Source organism: Acartia tonsa, chromosome 1 (assembly GCF_053477335.1).
Source record: "Acartia tonsa isolate MP-2025a chromosome 1, ASM5347733v1, whole genome shotgun sequence".
NCBI classification, from domain to species: Eukaryota; Metazoa; Arthropoda; class Copepoda; order Calanoida; family Acartiidae; genus Acartia; species Acartia tonsa.
In genome coordinates this window covers 36,762-58,802 of record NC_137260.1, presented here as the reverse complement: position 1 = coordinate 58,802, position 22,041 = coordinate 36,762, and the positions used below count along the sequence as shown (strand labels likewise).

General features: G+C 30.9%; 1 protein-coding gene and 1 long non-coding RNA gene across 2 annotated transcripts; both read right to left on the bottom strand.

Moving 5' to 3' along the window:
• Positions 1-54: 54 nt before the first annotated feature.
• LOC145318507 (uncharacterized) lies at positions 55-14,160 on the bottom strand. Its single transcript, XM_080159841.1, has 6 exons — positions 14,064-14,160; positions 13,319-13,415; positions 12,709-12,796; positions 11,262-12,379; positions 1,264-1,313; positions 55-676 (listed from the first exon to the last, which is right to left on the bottom strand). Exons 4-6 carry the CDS (start codon positions 12,351-12,353, stop codon positions 55-57), a joined length of 1,764 nt encoding a protein of 587 aa, XP_080015967.1. The 5' UTR covers positions 12,354-12,379; positions 12,709-12,796; positions 13,319-13,415; positions 14,064-14,160.
• Positions 7,584-11,124, bottom strand: LOC145325433 (uncharacterized). The gene is made up of 4 exons (XR_013881490.1): positions 11,072-11,124; positions 10,973-10,999; positions 9,179-9,275; positions 7,584-8,423 (listed from the first exon to the last, which is right to left on the bottom strand). It is a non-coding gene; the product is annotated as an uncharacterized LOC145325433 (long non-coding RNA).
• Positions 14,161-22,041: the final 7,881 nt, after the last annotated feature.

Genomic DNA, 22,041 nt, shown 5'->3' with positions numbered 1-22,041 from the left:
AATTCGCAATAGAGTTTTATTTATCTATCAAACATTTTTTTCATTTATATCTACTTAAACAAATTCTTCACTCTCAATTCTTCCTTCTTCCTCTTTTATTTCCTCATTTATGATTACTTCAACACTCTCAGCCTCCATTTTTACAAGGATAGGATCCTCATGAAGATTTTCTTCTCCATTCTTCTCTGCTTTTATCTTGTTGCTTAACTTTTGTTCTGGATGCAAATTCTGTTCACAAGAAAGAGAATCTTTATTCTGAATTTCTTCTTCTATTTCCTGTTTTGTATTTTCTTCAATATCCTCAGCCTTCATGTTTATAGACAGAGGATCCTCATTAAGAATTTCTTCTTCTTTTATTTCTAGTTTTATATTAGCTTCACAACTATCAACAAAACTGGTAGAAGTAGAAGGTGGAACTAAGTTTTTAACAGATTCTAACTGCTTGAGATGTCTAGCTGATTTTTCATGTCTTGATAGGTCTGAACTTTTGGTAAATAATTTCTTGCATATTTCACAAGAGTATGGTTTCTCTCCTTTATGGATCCTCTCATGTCTATATAAATTAGTTTGTTGTGAGAAAGTCTTTTCACATAAATCACATTTAAATTGCTTTTCCCCTGTATGAATCCTTTTATGAAGATTTAAACTACTTTGTTGTGCAAAAGTCTTTTCACATCTAGAAAGACAAAATTTGAGTTATATGACATTAAACTTAGAGAACCAACTCAAGAAAACATTTCTAAATACAATGAATATAGAAAATGCTATAACAAAGCAATTAAAACAGGGAAAAAATTGTATTTTCAAAAATTTCAAAATTTCAAAATTTATCACAAGAGTATGGCTTCTCTCCTGTATGGATCCTTTTATGGAGAACTAAATTACTTTGTTGTGCAAAAGTCTTTTCACATCTAGAAAGACAAAATTTGAGTTATATGACATTAAACTTAGAGAACCAACTCAAGAAAACATTTCTAAATACAATGAATATAGAAAATGCTATAACAAAGCAATTAAAACAGGGAAAAAATTGTATTTTCAAAAATCTTTTGAAGAAAATAGGAATGATTTGAGAAAAACATGGTCAATATTAAGGGAAGCAATAAGGAAACACAATGACAAAAGTTCAGTCATAACTGAAATTTTTAGTGATGGGGTTTACTATAAGGAGGGAAAAGATATTTCTAACAAATTTAATGAATTTTTTACAACCATTGCAGATGATATTACATCTAAAATAAATCCATCCGATAGAGACTGCACTTATTATACCACTGCATCTGACTCCATTTTTTCATTCTCTCATATTCAGCCTAAAGATATAGTAACAATTGTAAATGGTCTAGAGTCTAAATCAAGCCAAGACATGCTAGGTGTTTCTAATAAACTTATGAAAAAAATCATTGAAAATATTGCTATTCCTCTCACTCACATTATAAATTTATCCTTACAGTCAGGCAACATTCCAAATGAGCTCAAAATAGCCAAAGTTTTGCCAATTTTCAAACTTAAAACAAAAGAATCTGATCTATTAAGTAACATGTCTAATTATAGACCAATAAGTCTTCTGCCAATCTTCTCAAAAATCCTTGAAAAAATAGTTGCAAATAAACTTACTGCATATCTTGATGAAAATAACCTTATTTACAAACATCAATATGGCTTTCAGAAAAAAAAGTCAACCATACAGCCCATTTTTCATCTAATAAATGAAATTGTAAAGAATAGTAATGATAAAAAGTAAACAGTTGGAGTCTTTTGTGATTTACAAAAGGCTTTTGATTGCTGTTCTCATAGAATCTTGCTGGACAAACTTTCTAAGCTTGGAATCAATGGTACAGAATTGACTTGGTTTAAAAATTACTTAGCAAATAGACAACAATTTGTTTACATCAACAATGAAAAGTCTGATATGAAATATATTAACAAAGGTGTACCTCAAGGATCTATTTTAGGACCCTTACTATTTCTAATCTATATCAATGACTTAGCTAAATGTACTACTCTATTTACATTACTTTTTGCTGATGATACCAGTTTTTTAATTTCGGGTAAAAACCTTCGTGATATTATTAATATTCTAAATATTGAATTAAGAAAAATAACTTATTGGTTTAGAACTAATGAGTTAAGCCTACATCCATCAAAAACTAAATTTATGATATTTACAAAAGATGAATCAACAATTGACTTTGATAGCATTAGTATTAATCTTGATCACAATAATGATAACCAAAATGATCCAAATTTGGTACACAAACTTTCATATGTCAACTCAAGGAGTGAAACTCCTGCAATTAAATTTCTAGGTGTTTTTCTAGATCCTAAATTAAACTTTAAATATCATATTGATATGATAAATAAAAAGATTTCACGCTCATTATTTGCTATAAATGCTGCAAAACATATTATTGGCAGAAAAGCATTGCAAACTCTATACAACTCACTTGTCCATAGTCATCTTACATATTGTGCCCCAATTTGGGGAAGTGCAGCAGCATCAACTCTTGATAAAATTGTAAAACAGCAAAAAAAAGCACTGAGAATAATTACCAACTCAAAATATAATGCACATACTACAATCTTATTTAAAAATTTAGAAATTCTTCCTGTAACTAAACAAATTGTCTATTCTAAATTACAATTTATGTTTGATTACGTTAATCATAGGCTTCCATGTTCTTTTGATAACTTACGGATTAGAAATAGCACAAGAACAACAAGAGTTCTTAGAAATAATCAACAGTACAATGTTCCATTTGTTAGACTTGAATCTTTTAAAAAATTCCCTTACTCTGATCTACCAAAGTTATGGAATGAAATCATTATTCCTAATACTAATCCTAATCCTGAAAATGATAATAATAATGACGAGGTTATGTATACTTTTAGCACAGTTATGTCAAGAAAACAATTTTGTATGAAACTTAAAGATTTTTTATTGGAAAAACTTAATTTTATTTGTAATAGAGAAAACTGTTCTGAGTGCATAAATAGATCTTAAAAATTGATTTCATAAAAAACCTGGTGATTTTTTTAAGGAGGGGGGGGGGGTTGTCTTTTTTGGCGGGGAGGGGAGTGTTGTTTTTTTTGGTGGGGAGGGGAGGGTTGAATATAGGGCAAAAGTCAAAGTGGCATTCTATAAAAAGATATTATTTTGAATTGAATTGAGAAATTTTCTGTTTTTTTGAAAAATAATACAATGACATAGGCTTGAAGTATTGCTTTTTTTTCCTTTTTATGTTTTTTATTCTTCCTCCTTTCTTTTTAAATAAAATTCTTTTTAAATAAAATCTCTACTTATTAATCTTCAATGATATTTTAAAACTTAAAATATGGTATTAAACTTATATACAACAATGATCCATCTTATTATTTTTTATATTTGATTTATTTTGTTTTACTTTTCTCTAAATTCCTTCATCTATTTTTTTTTCTCCATCTTTCTTATTATTTACTGATTTCTCTTACATAATATAAATGTTTATTTGTGTTTTTCTTTTTTTTACCATCCTCACAACTCAATTTAACTAAATTAAAGTTTCCCTTTTTACAATTAATTTGTTTTATATTCTTTTTTTCTTTTCGTCCTCCTTAAAAAGGGGCTCCAGGAATCAAATACACTATCCCCATTTTGGTCAAGATAGTACTCCTGTAGCTCCTGGTGCATATCCTAAAAAAAATTCCTTTTATTCCACCAATTTATATTTAGTTAATAATTAAACTTAGTATATATTATATTATTTTTGTATGAGACTAAACATCATAATGTAAACTCTAAATTGTCAATAGATAGCAGCAATTTAGAGTATTGTATGTGCTATCTCCTAAGCTAGGGGGTACCTGGCAGCACCAAATAAACATTATTATTATTATTATTATCACAAGAGTATGGCTTCTCTCCTGAGTGGTTTCTCTTATGGACAGTCAACTCATAACTTGTCCGGACAGCCTTATCACATGTATCACATTTAAATGGTTTTTCACGTGTATGAATTGTCATATGTACTGTTAAATTGCTCTTTTTAGAGAATTCCTTGCTACAGATATGACACTTGTTCATGATGGTTTCTTTTTGTTCTTACACCTAAACTAAACAATATTTAATTTGAAAGTTAAATAGAAATTATTCTGTACATCAGTTACTATGTAGGAATAATTATTAGATGTACTCTATATCCCTCTATCTGCACTCTCTCTCTCTCTAGTCACGTGGAAACACCCATCTTTGTACAATATACATGTCACACACAAAATACCTTATACATAACATAGTATCTTAGCAATATATATAAACTTATGATAAAAATAATGTTTTCAAAAAATGTTTTTGCCTTGTTTTGTTATGAACAAAATTACCCCTGTACATATTAAAAACTAACTTACTTTGTTGCTTAAATTAAATCTATTGGAGATTTATTACTGGCTGCAGTTTTATGATCTTCAGTTTTATTTCATTATATATCTGAAAATAAATATAATTGTTATTTTACAAGCAACATAAGTTTGATAATGAGCAAATAATAAAACATTGATAAACCAGGATATATATATTTGTAATAATACTTTTATATCTATAATACAAAGTAGCTTGATGTCTGTCCGTCTGTCTGTCCATCTGTCTGTCTGTCCCTTAAGATCTCGGTAACAACTAAACTGAAAAAAAAATTTAATAGGATAACACCAACAATTCTAGTGGCGTAACTGTGACATACAGACCATGATAAGAAAAGCTTCACTCCTCATAATTCATATATTGGTAGATATTGATTTAAGTGAAACCATGAAGGTAATTAGATTATGGCGGGAGATTTTTATTTCAAATAATTCTATTGACTCCCCTTTTTAGACTTCCAAATCAACTAAAATAGTTAAAAACCTTCCCAGGACCTATTACCCTTAAAGTTTTTCCTCACTACTTTTATATTGTTACTTTTTATGCCTACGTATACGTTGTATTATTAACTGTAGATAAATATCAGAAATACGGAATATTTGTTTATCATATTTGTCTTGTCTCACCACACACCTCTCTCTAATTCATTATTTGTATTTGATCAGTTTACGGTTTTTAATTTACTATAAATTATTGTAGAACGGAGCAAAATTTATACCTTATCCTAACTCCCACAATTAGTACATAGAAACACCACTACCCTCCCTCCCAAATCAGACAAACATGCCAAAAAGCCACTTCGAGTAGAGTGAATCTTATAAACCTCTAATTGTGGGGTAAGTGCATTAAAAGGGAAATGGGAATTAAAAAGGGAAATATTGCTTTTTAACAGGAATATTTCAAACATGCCAGTGGCCAGGAATATGCATAAATTGCCAGCAACCAGGAAAGTTAAACATTGGTAGCTCCAGCAATATTTTTTGTTATGCTAGATCCAGGAAGCTTCTAATATTGCCAGGAAACAGGAAGCACTCGTTACCAGCAATATTTTACCATGAACTGCAGTAGATCCGAATGTTGTCTTAACAGAATATTGACCTTGGTATAAGGATTATCATGGAACTTGGACAAAAAATAGCCTCTTAAGGTAACTAGCCTTAATAGTGCTCGGCTCTCTAGCAATATAACCTAACCCCCAAATGCTATTTTTGAGATCTTGTGCTTTATTGGTGCAGATTAATAAAAAATAACAGTGGAATTTTGTAACCAAAGGAGGCATCTACATTTCATATTTATTGTAAAATCATCCTAAATGAATAATAACGCTGCTATTTTGAAAATTCAGATTCGCATAATATGTTTGTTTGGGGTTTATTTAAGAATAACACAATTTCAATAGGTAATTGTTTTTGAACATTGAAAGCATTAAAAGTTTTGCTTTTTAAAAAAGGAAAATATTAGAAAATGTATGTATATAAATTATTTTGAAGTTCATAAATTAACTAATCATTATTAAATATCCCATGGAAAATTCTAAACTTTTATTCTTAAATTTCACAATGTAAATAATGTTTTTTTTTAATCTTTATCAAAGTTCTATTTATACGTAATCTTCAAAAATCTCAGCCTCCATGTTATTAGAGAGAGGATCCTCATCAAGAGTTTCTTCTTTTATTTCTAGTTTTATATCAGATTCACCACAATCAACAAAACTGGTAGAAGCTGAAAGTGGAACTGTATTTTTAGTATATTCTAACTTCTTGAAATGTTCAGCTGTTTTTTTTTATGCCTAGTCAGGCTTGAAGTGCAAATATAAGATTTCTGACATAACTCACAATAGAATAGCTTCTCTCCTGTATGAATTTTTATATGTTTAGTTTACTCACTATTTGTATGAAAAGCTTTGTCACATGTATCACAAGAGTATTGTTTCTCTCCTGCATGAATCCTGTATGAATGTTCAGTTAAATGACTTTGTTGTAAAAAAGTCTTATCACATGCATCACAAGAGAATGGTTTTACTCCTGTATGGATCCTCTTATGAACAGTTAACTGACCATTTGTTGAAAAAGCCTTATCACATGTATCACAAGAGTAAGGCTTCTTTCCTGTATGTATTCTCATATGTTCTGCCAAATTAAACTTTTTTAGAGAATTCCTTGCCGCAAATATGACACTTGTTCATAATGAATTCTTATTTATTCTTGCACCTGAGATAATTATTTATTCAATGCAATTCTTGAGTAGAAGGAAATTATTAAATCTCTATTATTATATCTTTGATTGAGTGAGTGGGGGAAGATCAACCAATTAAATTAATTCTTGTCAAGCAAGCATAAGAACCACTCCTCCTATTTTTTTTTTATAGAATATACGAGATATTGAGTTTTTTTTCTTGTATCCTGCTACCCAGTTCCCAATATAACCTAACCTAAAGTAAAACACAAACACACAAAAGACTACCCCGCAATATAGATTTGGGGGGGGGGGGGGGGGAGTGGAGTTCTGAACTTGATTAGGCATATTGAAAGAAATCATTTTCATTTTGGATGAAAGAAAAAATAAACGGCAAATTTTCCCATTATAAGTTTGTACTATACTCCAACAAAAAAAAACCACCTAGACTTAAATAGAGATTCCTTAAAAGGAGAACTAAATCATTTCAGTGGTAAGTGAATTTCTTTATATGGGCAGACAGATATTTACTTACTTTCATTTGCTATGCTAAAACTTACTCTAATTTTGTTTTTCCTTTTATGTTTCTGTTGGATTCAGTTTTATGATATTGCGTCTTATTTCATTTTATATTCAGTCTGAAAATAAACATAATAATTTTACACAATTTTAATCAAAAGAACTAAATAATTGAACATAAAAAAATAAGAAATAATAAAAATTAAAAAAGGTTAATAAACTGTTGCACAAAAGGATAGAAAAATGTCTAAACAGAAATAGTATCTACACAATTTAGTTGAAATAGAATTACTTTTTACAATTTAAATTTATTTTTATTCCTCAAAACTTAAGTAAGGGTAAATTTGGTATGTATAATATGTACAAGGTTAGAGCAACATAGATTTATGTTTAAACAATAAAGCAAAGAAAGTATACTAGGTACCTATTTACACATTTTTACAAATAATTTTTTTTTTGTAAAGAATTGTGATTTTGTCTTTAAAATTGATTTTAGAGAAGTAATTGTGAGTGTTACTGTAGATTTTTATTTAAATTAAGCAATTAGCATTAATCCTGTCTCTCTAAATAAACATTTGTATCGAATGACAATTAAAGGTTTATATTTTATGATGAACAATATCAATAGTATCAATTCTATCTCCATCATAATTCTGTTGACAAGAAAGAGGATCTTCTATTTCTTGTTTAATATTTTCTTCAATATTGTCAGCTCTCATATGGATAGAGAAGGGATCTTCATCAAATATTTCTTCTTCTTTAACATCAACTTCTTCACTTTTAATGAAACTAATAGATACAGAAGTTGGAACTTTATTATTACAGGTTTTCATCATTTCTAAATGTCCAGGGGATTTATTATGTTTTGAAAGGGCTGAACTAGAAATATAATGTTTGTCTGTATGAACTCTTTTATGGACAGTCAAACTTTCATTACGAGAAAATGTCTTTTCACATTGATCACATGAGTATGGTTTCTCGCCAGTATGTACTCTTTTATGGACAGTCAATTCACTATTCCGAAGAAATCTTTTTTACATTGATCACATGAGTATGGCTTCTCGCCTGTATGGATGATTTTGTGATATGTCAAAGCACTACTATCAGAAAATGACTTTTCACATTGATCACATGAGTATGGCTTCTCGCCTGTATGAACTCTTTTGTGTCTAGTCATAGTACTTTTATCTGAGAAACACTTTCGACATTGATCACATGAGAATGGCTTCTCTCTCGTATGAACCCACATATGAACAACCAAGTGAGATATAGATTTAAAATTCTTGTTACAAATATCACATGTATTCATACTGCTATATCCTCTCTCAATCTCCTGAAATTATTTTTATGAATAAAAAATACAAAATATTGTTAAAATGATATTTTCAAAGAAACACAAAATGTATAAAACTATTGAAAATATAAAGAACTTTAGGGATTTTACGGCGAATAATTAGGCTGATAATTGTATCATTGTCAGGGGTCCGGGGGGGGGGGGGGGGCCCGGGGGTGACTCGTAACATGACATACCAGCAATTTTATTTTGGGTGCTACTCCCTTAGTTTTAGAGATAATTGGGTAAAATCTTTTTGGTATCTTTAAAAAAACGGCGGTGGGCCACCGCTCTCGCCGTTCACCGCCATTTTTTATTGCATTTCTCGCCGAATTATGCAATTTGGAATCATTTGAGACCATTTGTTTTTTTTCTTCAAAAGTTTTCAATTTATTTTAATTATTTTTAATCATTCAGTATTCATGAAGCTACTCTATAATTCCAAATGTCCGTCTGTTTAGATATAAAATTGGCAAGAAACATATGTAAAATTATGAATGTATAAATGATAGTGTTAGATGTATTTATGGCAGTTACTTTAAGCATATTTGTATTTTTTGAAATACATTTTAACATTTTGACAAAAAAAACATCTAGCTGTATTTTGCTGGTTGTAGAAACGACATCATATAAGATTTGTGAAAGGTAGTGGCTCAAACAGGACAAATGTAACGTAGTCTGTACGTACAAACCAACGGACAACAATATTGTAGATTTGTTTTGCAATTAAAACTTAATAAAAGAAATTAAAGTACCTTTCATGAGTTTATTCCACAATCAAAATTCCTCTGCAGATTTCTCTCTGTTCACTGTGAATGTTAATTGCTAACTGACATTGATTCTATTATCAACCTAAAAAATAAACAATAGTAAGCTCTCGTTTTATAGAAATAATGCGAAACTAAATCTCCGCCAATTTACTTAAATATGATGCTCAACACAGACTCCTCCTACTTATGATTAGATGCTGAGCTAGGAAATGTTTCAGTGAAGGGGGATTATAATAAATAAATTCTGGCGGCAATTATTATCATATTATAGATCGGTATATTTGTTAGATAAGTTCTACCAAATGTTGTAAATAATTCTGTAAAACCCCTCCCCCCCCCCTCAGCTCTACCTAAAAGGCTTTGCTTACGTCGCTCTTATTTTTTCATCATTTGGAATCATTAAATTCAGTGATTCTCCTTCATTACTAAATGTTGGAACAAAGTCTTTTTTATGGGTCAATAAAGAAATTGAAACAAAAAAAGGAAGCCGCCTGACTGCCGCTTGTGCCAGCAAAAAAAATCCACCCGAAAGATAAAAATTAAAAAAGAATAACATGGTCTCAAATGCTTCCAGGCCAATTCGACTATTTCAGCGAGAGTAGCGAAATTAGTTTCCCCAATTACCTCTAAAAGGGGGGGGGGGGGGGGGTTCGTAATGACATCTATTCATAAACCGTGAGCAAAATGGTCTGAATATTTAGCAAGACCCTTCAAACTTGGTATATAAGCCTAGTCCTATAGGTATTACATCTAAATGGCAAAAAAAATCCAAAAAAATTTCTTTTAAGGTTAGGTTAGGTAAGAAAAACCCTGCGGAAATGGAGTTTTTAGGCTTTTTTTGGTCTATTTTGATGTGGAAACTTACCTTCAATTGTTTTTTCTTAGGGTTTTAACTTAAATACACTGTGTTTATTCATATGGACATTATTTAAGATGACTCAGCAAGTCTTGGACCGACCCCAGGGGGCTAGGTGGGTGGCCCGAAGGGGTTAAGTGCATTCTTCCCAATATATATGTTGTGATACATAAAATTATAGGTTTTTTAGGTCAAGGAACTCAAATTCAGAGCTAAAATAAGCATTACACTAATCTGAAGCTAGCCCCAGCGGGCTAGGTTAGTGGCCCGCAGGGGTTAAGTGCATTTTTTCCAATATATATCTTGTTATATATCAAAATATAGGTTTTTTAGGTCAAGAAATTCAAATTCTGAGCGAAAATTAGCATTAGACTAACCTGAAGCTAACCCCCTCGGGCTAGGTTGGTTTTCTGCAGGGCTTAAGAGCATTTACCTAACCTAACCTATAAACTTACTTATATTTTTACAGGTTTTTTTCTTGAATAAACTGTGTCTATTAATGAGGACTTTATTTAATATGATCCAGCAAGTCGGGGACCGACCCCAGCGGGTTAGGTGGGTGGCAGGGGTTAAGTGCATTTTATCCAATATATATGTTGTGATACATCAAATCATAAGTTTTTTAGGTCAGTAACTCAAATTCAGAGCTAGAATTAGCATAAGACTAATCTAAAGCTAGCCCCAGGGGGCCCGCAGGGGTTAAATGCATTATTTTCCAATATATACCTTGTTATGTATCAAAATATAAGTTTTTAAGGTCAAGAAACTCAAATTCAGAGTTAAAATTGGAATAAGACTTACCTGAAGCTAACCCCCGCGGGCTAGGTAGATTTTTCACAGGGCTTATGTGCATTTTGTATAAGAAAACAGGTTTGACGGATAGAACCCAGTAGTAGAGTATATACGCTTATAAAAACAAAAACCTTTAATTCTTAATTTGAATTGAAAACCTCTTCATGTGTGTGTGTGTGTGTGTAGCCATAGTTTCTTAGTGTTTGGACCTAAGTAGTCATATCAAAAACCTCTTCATCATTGATATATATACTTTGTTCATTTTCTTGTTAGATAATATTCTGAAAATAAAATATTTACATTGGACAGATAATTTTATTTACACAAACAAAATAATGTAAAAGTATGTACAAAAATTAATTGAGGCCATGAAAAATAACATGATATAAGTATTTGTATCCTATGACAATTAAATGTTTATATTTCTATTTTATGATGAACAATATCAATATCATCAATTCTATCTTCATCATAATTATGTTGACAAGAAAGAGGATCTTCTATTTCATATTTAATATATTCTCCAATATTGTCAGCTATCATCTGGATAGAGAGAGATTCATCATCAAATATTTCTTCTTCTTTAATTTCTTCTTTAACATCAACTTCTTCACATTTAATGAAACTAATAGATACAGAAGTTGGAACTTTATTATTACAGCTTTTCATCATTTTTAAATGTCCAGGGGATTTATAATGTCTTGATAACAAAGAACTAGAAGGATAATCTTTGTCACAAAGTTTATATGAGTATGGTTTCTCACCAATATGGATCCTTTTATGGACAGCCAAGTTACTAATTTGAGAAAATGTCTTTTCACATTGATCACAAGAGTATGGCTTCTCACGCGTATGGGCCCTTTTGTGCTGAGTCAAATGGCTAGTTTGAGAAAATGCCTTTTCACATTGATCACATGAGAAAGGTTTCTCACCAGTATGGATCCTTTTATGGACAGCCAAGTTACTAATTCGAGAAAATGTCTTTTCACATTGATCACAAGAGTATGGCTTCTCACCCGTATGGGCCCTTTTGTGCTGAGTCAAATGGCTAGTTTGAGAAAATGCCTTTTCACATTGATCACATGAGAAAGGTTTCTCACCAGTATGGGTTCTTTTGTGTCGAGTCAGTTGACCACCTTGATTGAATGTCTTTTCACATTCATCACATGAGAAAGGTTTCTCACCAGTATGGATCCTTTTGTGTTGAATCAAAGCACTTTTATCAGAGAAAGTTTTTTCACATTGATCACATGAGAATGGTTTCTCACCTGTATGGCTCCTTTTGTGTACAGTCAAGTTACCACTATTTGGAAAGGTCTTTGCACATTGATCACATGAGTATGGCTTCTCACCAGTATGGGATCTTTTGTGATAGGTCAAATGAATTTTTTGAGAAAAGGTATTTTTACATTGATCACATGAGAATGGCTTCTCTCCCGTATGAACCCTCATATGAACAACCAAGCTATCTCTCCGTGTAAAATTCTTGTTGCAAATATCACAGGTATTCATGATGGTATGTCCTCTCTGTCAATCTCCTGAAATATTATTTTTATTAACAAAAACATAGAATATAGTTTTTCCATTATTTTCAAATAAACACAACATTCAGGTATAAACTGAAACAAGGATGACAACTTCCATAGACGATTTACGATAAGAGCTAGTGTTATGTTATATACAAACAAATGTAAAAAAGGTTCGCTTTTAAAAATTGTAGAAAGAAATTAGTATACAAGGATGACAACATTTATAAAAACAGACAGACCATAATTATAGAAGAGCTTCACTTTTAAACATAAGCATTGAATAGCATAAGAGAATGAGTCTGGAGAAATGCCATAAGGCATAAATAATATAAAAATACCTTATAATATAAAATAGAGCTGTATAATGGATTTCTCTCTGTTCACTGTGTAAGTTAGTTGCTGACTGACAATGATTCAATTATTAACCTAAAATATAAACAATATTTAACTCTTATTTTATTAAAATAAAACCCGCACAAAATCTCCGCCCATTTGCTTAAATATGATACTCAAGGCGGACTCCTCCCACTTTTAATCAATTATTTTTGTTAAAAGGTTGTTATGTTATTTAAAAATGTATAAAGATTCTGGCTTCAAATTATTTTTGATTATTCAGTTTTGCATGGAGCTACTCTATAATTCCAAATGTCCGTCTGTTTAGATATAAAATTGGCCAGAAACATATGTAAAATTATGAATGTATAAATGCTAGTGTTAGATGTATTTATGGCAGTTATTTGACTGTATTTTTTGGCATAAATTTTAACATTTTGATTAAAAAAACATCTAGCTGTATTTTGCTGGTTGTAGAAACGACATCATATAAGATTTGTGAAAGGTAGTGGCTCAAACAGGACAAATGTAACGTAGTCTTTACGTACAAACCAACAGACAACAATATTGTAGATTTGCTTTGCAATTAAAACTTAATAAAAGAAATTAAAGTACCTTTCATGAGTTTATTCCACAATCAAACTTCCTCTGTGGATTTCTCTCTGTTCACTGTGAATGTTAGTTGCTGACTGACATTGATTCTATTATCAACCTAAAACATAAACAATAGTTTATTCTTGTTTTATAAAAAATAAAGCTAAACCAAATCTCCGCCCAATTACTTAATAATGATGCTCAACGCGGACTCCTCCTACTAATCAGAAATTTATTCCGGCGGAAAATTATTTTTTATCTTCATGAAAAAAAAATAATAAATAAAGACCTAATATATCCTACTTACATGTTAAGTTAGGTTAGGTAATGTTAAGTAGCAGGGTTAGGGCCTCCCAATTTATGGATACTGTAATCCTTGAATTTATTCTATATTCAATTTAAGCCTTTTGTAGGATTAGGTCTTTTGTGCTATATGGCTTTTAAGTCCATTCCCCCTTACTTTGCTGCTCGAAAGGGAGCATTAGACTAAATGGTTTAAGAGGAGGGGGGGGGGGGGGGGCCATAGATACACCAAGACTTGAATAAAGGGTTTAATTGTCTATGATTTAAATTTCTAAATCTCATAGAACTTTTTAACAATGAACAATCGTGAACAAGAACAAGGAGAAAGTGTCATCGCTGGACGTACCAGCGGCGCTGTTTCTCGAGGAGAAATCATATTTCTAGAACCAGCCATGTAAATTCTGTTAAGTTGGACCCCTTAGAGAATAAAATGGAGCCTTAAGTATAAATATAAATAAATAACCTGTGCATTTAGAAACAATATTGGTAGGAAACTTGTTTTATTTATAACATTGCTATCTATACTTGGTGCATTTTTATATATTATAAATATTTATCTGAAAATAATATATTTACATTTGATAAATATTCTATTCACACGGAAACAATTAAATTAATGATTGTCATTATGTTTTAAAACAACAAAATTATTCACAGAAAATTAAAGATTTAGAGTTTGATTTGAACTGAGCAGTTGGCATTAATCCTGTCTCTTAAAATTAACATTTGTATCCTATGACAATTAAATGTTTATATTTCTAAACCCCGAACAAACATATTATGCAAATCTGAATTTTCAAAATAGCAGCTTTATTATTCATTTAGGATGATTTTACAATAAATATGAAATGTAGATGCCTCTTTTGGTTACAAAATTCCACTGTTATTTTTTGATTAATCAGCGCCAATAAAGCACAAGATCTCAAAAACAGCATTTGGGGGTAATACTGGTGAACAAACATATTATGCAAATCCAAAACAAAGCAACAAAAAAAAGGTTTTTTAGCACTTTTTCCTCTTTTAAAGATTGATTATGATAAAATAATATTTTTTTAAGGGATTTATGCATTAAGGGGGGGGGGAAGTTTTGACACATTTGCGTAAACAGGGAGTATAGGCTTTATCTTTGGACTTAGAGGATAGGTTATTAGCGATAAAATCATCCTTATATAATGAATTTTCCCAAGTTTTAAGATTTTTTGGATAGGCCTCCAGGTTCCGGAGCTCCAGGCCTCCAGGTGGTTTCTGGACAGGTAAAAAAAATAAAAATTTCTTATTTGAAGAGTTAGAGGTGAGTTTATAAAACAAAATAAGCTTCTTTTAATATATTATTTACATATTTATAGAAAAAATTACAATAGGCCTCCAGGTTCAGGTGCTGCAGGCCTCCAGGTGGCCTCTGGACAATTAAAAAATTAAAATTTCTTATTTGAAGAGTTAGAGGTGAGTTTATAAAACAAAATAAGCTTCTTTTAATATTTTATTTACATATTTAAAGAAAAAATTACAATCGGCCTTCAGGTTCAGGTGCTGCAGGCTTCCAGGTGGCCTCTGGACAGGTAAAAAATTTAAATTTCTTATTTGAAGAGTAAGAGGTGAGTTTATAAAACAAAATAAGCTTCTTTTAATATATTATTTACATATTTAAAGAAAAAATTACAATCGGCCTCCAGGTTCAGGTGCTGCAGGCTTCCAGGTGGCCTCTGGACAGGTAAAAAATTAAAATTTCTTATTTGAAGAGTTAGAGGTGAGTTTATAAAACAAAATAAGCTTCTTTTAATATATTATTTACATATTTAAAGAAAAAATTACAATCGGCCTCCAGGTTCAGGTGCTGCAGGCCTCCAGGTGGCCTCTGGACAGGTAAAAAATTAAAATTTCTTATTTGAAGAGCTAGAGGTAAGTTTATAAAACAACATAAGCGTATTTTTAGATGTTATTTACACATTTGAAGAAAAAAATACAATCGGCCTCCAGGTTCAGGTGCTGCAGGCCTCCAGGTGGCCTCTCGACAGGTAAAAAATTAAAATTTCTTATTTGAAGAGCTAGAGGTAAGTTTATAAAACAATATATGCGTATTTTTAAATGGTATTTGCATATTAAAAGAAAAAATTACCATCAGCCTCCAGGTTCAGGTGCTGCAGGCCTCCAGGTGGCCTCTGGACAGGTAGAAAATTAAAATTTCTTATTTGAAGAGCTATAGGTAAATTTATAAAACAATATAAGCTTCTTTTAATATATTTTTTACATATTTAAAGAAAAAATTACAATCGGCCTCCAGGTTCAGGTGCTGCAGGCCTCCAGGTGGTCGTTGGACAGGTAAAAAGTATAAATTTCTTATTTGAAGAGCTAGAGGTAAGTTTATAAAACAATATAAGCGTATTTTTAGATGTTATTTGCATAATTGAAGAAAAAATTACCATCATTATCCAGGTTCAGGTACTTAAGGCCTCCAGGTGGTCTCGGGACAGGTAAAAAATTAAAATTTCTTATTTCAACAGTTAGAGGTAAATTTGTTAAACAAAATAAGCTCAACTTTGGATGTTTTTTTGTACATATTAAGAAAAAAATGAAATGGGCCTCCAGGTTCAGGTGCTGCATGCCTCCAGGTGGTCTCTGTACAGGTTAAAAATCAAATTTCTTACTTGAAGAGTTATGGGTTAACTTATAAACAACTTATGCATATTTTTTTTAATGTTATCTTCATATTATAAGACAAAATTACAATTGGACTCCAGGTTCAGGTGCTGATGGCCTACAGGTGGAATTGGGAGATGTAAAAAATCTAAATTTCTTACTTGTTGAGTTAGGGATAAACTTTTAAAACAAACTAAGCATAATTATAAAAATTATTTACATAGTTTTATCAATAGTTAGTTTTATTACTAACAAGTTTGTTTGTTATTGTTTTTTTAATCATTTTTGTTGATATTTTGTTTTCATTTGACATTTCTGTTCTAGTCTTCTATTTCTATGTATTTTTTTTCATGATTTTTGTTTCTGTATTATGCTGTTCATTATTTAAAGCTGTTATTTTCATTGGATACCTGTCCTGAGTTCATTAGGAACTGAAAAAATTAACTGATAAATGTTTTATTGTGAATATGTTAATAACATTTAAAACTAAGCCTATTTTTATCATTAGTTTACTTCTAACTCTTCAAGGTACAAAATCTATCTTTAAATTCATTACTTAAGTCCCAATGAAAACCTCTAAAATAAGAATATGGAGTGTAATTTCAAGGTAGGTAATATAAATAAAAGTTTACTTTCAACTATTCAGGTAAACTTACCTCTACCAGTTCAAATAAGAAATATTAGTTTTTTACATGTGCTGAGACCACCTGGAGGCCTTCAGCACTTGAACCTGAAGGCCGATTGTAATTACTTCTTCAAATGTGTAAATATCATTTAAAAATACGCTTATATTGTTTTATAAACTTACCTCTAGCTCTTCAAATAAGAAATTTTGATTTTTCACCTGTCCAGAGGCCACCTGGAGGCCTGCAGCACCTGAACCTGGAGGCCGATAGTAATTTTTTCTTTAAATATGTAAAAATTAAATATATTAAAAGAAGCTTATATTGTTTTATAAATTTACCTCTAGCTCTTCGAATAAGAAATTTTAATTTTCTACCTGTCCAGAGGCCACCTGGAGGCCTGCAGCACCTGAACTTGGAGGCTGATGGTAATTTTTTCTTTTAATATGAAAATAACATTTAAAAATACGCATATATTGTTTTATAAACTTACCTCTAGCTCTTCAAATAAGAAATTTTAATTTTTTACCTGTCGAGAGGCCACCTGGAGGCCTGCAGCACCTGAACCTGGAGACCGATTGTATTTTTTTCTTCAAATGTGTAAATAACATCTAAAAATACGCTTATGTTGTTTTATAAACTTACCTCTAGCTCTTCAAATAAGAAATTTTATTTTTTTACCTGTACAGAGTCCACCTGGAGGCCTGCAGCACCTGAACTTGGAGGCCGATTGTAATTTTTTCTTTAAATATGTAAATAATATATTAAAAGAAGATTATTTTGTTTTATAAACTCACCTCTAACTCTTCAAATAAGAAATTTTAATTTTAACCTGTCCAGAGGCCACCTGGAGGCCTGCAGCACCTGAACCTGGAGGCCAATTGTAATTTTTTCTTTAAATATGTAAATAATATATTAAAAGAAGCTTATTTTGTTTTATAAACTCACCTCTAACTCTTCAAATAAGAAATTTTAATTTTTACCTGTCCAGAGGCCACCTGGAGGCCTGCAGCACCTGAACCTGGAGGCCGATTGTAATTTTTTCTATAAATATGTAAATAATATATTAAAAGAAGCTTATTTTGTTTTATAAACTCACCTCTAACTCTTCAAATAAGAAATTTTAATTTTTACCTGTCCAGAGGCCACCTGGAGGCCTGCAGCACCTGAACCTGAAGGCCGATTGTAATTTTTTCTTTAAATATGTAAAAAATATATTAAAAGAAGCCTATTTTCTTTTATAAACTCACCTCTAACTCTTCAAATAAGAAATTTTAATTTTTACCTGTCCAGAGGCCACCTGGAGGCCTGCAGCACCTGAACCTGGAGGCCGATTGTTATTTTTTCTTTAAATATGTAAATAATATATTAAAAGAAGCTTATTTTGTTTTATAAACTCACCTCTAACTCTTCAAATAAGAATTTTTTATTTTTTTTACCTGTCCAGAAACCACCTGGAGGCCTGGAGCTCCGGAACCTGGAGGCCTATCCAAAAAATCTTAAAACTTGGGAAAATTCATTATATAAGGATGATTTTATCTCTAATAACCTATCCTCTAAGTCCAAAGATAAAGCCTATACTCCCTGTTTACGCAAATGTGTCAAAACTTCCCCCCCCCTTATTATGAAATATAGTATAAGGTAGAAATTAATGATTTTTCTAAATAAGAAATGATTATAAAAAAAATAAATTCGATCCCTATCACTTTAGAGGACAGCTGCTGACCCCCAGTCTTATGGATGAACCTAAATACATGTTAAAGATGAAAATTATCCTGAAAAGTATACAAAAATGTTTTTTATGTGTTAAAAAAATTCATTTTAAAATCTTGATTTTGAGGATGATGACCTTTAAGATGCCCCTATTGGTGGTGATGGTGAGCCAAATGTTATCAAAGTGCATGTCCATGATGACAACTTGTCTATTAGCCTATGTACCATTTTTTGTAGTCATAGCAGCCTCCAATGAAGCCTTCCGACAAGAAATATAACCATCTTCTAAAAACTACAGTATTCACCTTATGAATTGAAGAAAATGATATGATATGATATGATTTATTAGCAGTAAATTACAGATTAATTTTACAAATAATTTAATACATTTTAAATTACATCATTTTTATAGATATATTTATTTATATTGGCATAATTAGGGTAACTGTACTACAGGGCCTTTAAAGTCAATCTTGACTGTCCTTCGGCCCAATTTTCATTTAATTTTTTAAAAATATTTACAAGTTTCACAAATAATATAAAATAATATTAGCTATTTACAGGGTATGGCATTAAAGTAGCTTACTGGTTGCGATATTCAAATTATATTTATATTTTTCCACAGGGATAACACTTTCTCTCCCTGCATTGAAATGTTTTGTACTTTGATATACACTTATTTTTTACATATTTTTTAACAGCTTTGGATGAATTTAATGATCTTAGCTCACCTGCCCAACTATTCCAAATTTTCGGGATTTTTACTGAAGGGAAAGTTTCATAGATTTTATAATTTGGCTTCTCTACTCTAAGACATTTTGATCTAGTATTTTTCAATGGTGTTAGAAAATTAAGCATACATTTGGGAAGTTTGTTTTCTAAATATTTAGAGACAAATTCAACTACATTTGCATCCCTTAGGTCAAAAATGTTAAGAATATCTAGTTTTCCCATCAGGGGCTCGGCATGCACATTGTACTTAGCATTTAAAACATTTCTTACAGCTTTCTTCTGTAGGTTATGAATTTTTGTTATAGAGTGGGCAATAGAAGATTTTATAGATACATATTTCAAGGTATAGCTGGCATTGCACTGCTGTAAAATCTTTTAAAATCGATGTTTTATTAGCAGCACTGAGGTGACGACTATGGCTACAGCTACGGCTACGGCTATGACTACGACCATGGTAACGGCAACGGCTACAGTACATCCTTGCCTGACTTGTCTAAAGAGTAAACAAACAATAAAAAAATTACTACTCCCCTAATTTATGTTGTTATTAATGTTCTTATACATTCTTATTTATAGATATTTAGATTTATATTTCACAAAAGATTAATTTATCTAGAAAATCTTCTTCTTGATGCATCAAAGGCAGGACTATTGGAGAAAGTAAATTATTATATATCCAATGGTGCAGATGTGAATTTAAAGGATAAAGAAGGTAAGTAATTTTTATCTCTAAATCAATATCTGCACGTCCAATCATCCTTCATCAATCTCATTGTTTTACCAAGTCTTAACATTTAAAGGGAGTGTGATGTAAAAAGTTTTCATCTGATTATCAAATCTTAACATTGTCTAGGCCCATTTCACTACACTGATCAACCAAAAACGTCCTATTAACAAAAACATGCAGGAATAATGACTTGACTTTATGGTATTTTGGGAGGAAAAAAGGAAAAACGGGGAAAATCTGAACTTTTTTGTTTCTCATAATGTTTGTAGGGATATTTAACGTGTCATGTATAGTTGAAACAATTTACTTCATGTTGAGGCTTTTATGATATAAAATTGCAAATTAGTTTTTTAATAATGTAGTAATTAGGTAATAAAGATCTATTTTAAATTCATATTATTGACAAAAAAATAACTCACTGTCTACAAAGGGTTGATTCTCAGAGGTTATTTGAAATAATGATATCCCTTTTTATTGTGTTGGACAATAAATAACCCACTTAGGAGAATTAGTTTACATTTTCATGTTTATAAAGAAATATTGCACTTTTATAAATTTCTAAGTAACTATACATTAGTTTAAAGCAAGGATTATGTTAAAAGTCAGCATAACTGTTGGAAATTATAAAAATCGGTGGAAAAAGCCGTTTTTTAAGGAAATAGGAGACAGTTTTACCCTATCTTTGAGATTATATGAATGAGATGATGTTAAGATTTGATAATTTGATGAGAAACTTTCTCGTTCACAGTCCCTTTAAGTAACAAGCCAGAACATATTACTCTAGAACTAGTTGATTGATATATTAATTAAAAAGTGGCTTAGAATTACTTTTTTGTAAATACTTTCTTTCTTTAATTTAAAATTAAAACATTCAGTGCAGTTATATACAATTAATTTAATTGTCTTAAATTTCAGATGTTTCCCTAAACTGCCTCTTGAGCACTTAATCCCATTATTCTTAATTATTTAATTTTTGGTCTGCTGTTTGGTTAGTTTATATTGGTTAGCCCTGCATGGTTAGGCAGGGAGTAAGGGAGGGGACAATGGATCGAATATTCAATTTTTAGGAGTCTCAGACTTTGGGTACTGGCTTTAAGGGAATGTGGACGAATACAGCAGATTTTGGCTGACTTTGGGTACTTGCACATCAATGCCCCACTAACTAGCTGAGCTAGTTTTGAATATGCAGACAGAAAAATTTGTTATTAATGGCTGGTTTTAACAAATATTTTTTCCCAAGAAAATGTCATTTCATGTATAGAAACTCTATTGTGATATTTATGTATAAATTAATCTAAGAACCGCTTGAATTTATGTGTCAGTTAAAAATATATGAGAAGGGATGAGATAGTTCTAACCAAGATTTTTCTAGTGATTAATTTCAGAATGTTTACTACATTGTGATGTATTGATAATTTAATTTTCAAGTAAATGATTTTTTTCTTAAAACTAATTTTGTTCTAAATTAGGTTACCATGATCCCTTTACAATTTTTGTAACATTTTCTTGATAAATCTGGTTTTCATTGCTTTTCAGCAAACGCTCTTAAATTGAATTAATTGCCCATTGTCCCCTCCCTTACTCCCTGATGGTTAGGGCACCACAGTTGTAGCCCCTTCAGTTTTAGGAATCTTCTGCAGACATATAATACAAGAGTTATGGCTAACCTTCTTTTTTTCAATTTAATTTTGAAATATTAGTAGGTAGAGGGGGGGGGTGTTGGGTAAATGTTTGAAGTACATTGAGGTAACAACAAAATTAACTGAAAACTTTGAGATAAAAGCTACAAATAATCATGGTTAGTTAATTTACCCAACTTATCCACCAAAATATACTTATTACTTTTCTATTTCTCTGTGTATCTATAATTCTACTCTAAACTACACAATATATAATAAATCTAATATATTTATATCTAGGATATACAAGTCTTATGAGTGCTGCAAGGTATAGACATACTGATGTTGTGGAGCTCTTATTAGAACATGGAGCTGACATCAACGCCAAGA

What these genes read in the sequence shown, in the direction of transcription:
- LOC145318507 (XM_080159841.1), bottom strand. Translation starts at nt 12,353, where the DNA reads ATGAATACCTGTGATATTTGCAACAAGAATTTTACACGGAGAGATAGC. An exon ending in TTCATCATAAAATAGAAATA is followed by an intron (nt 1,314 to 11,261) that starts TAAACATTTAAT and finishes CTATATCTTTAG; the next exon opens with GCTGAATATGAGAGAATGAA. An exon ending in CAGATGCAGTGGTATAATAA is followed by an intron (nt 677 to 1,263) that starts GTGCAGTCTCTA and finishes TTGTCTTTCTAG; the next exon opens with ATGTGAAAAGACTTTTGCAC.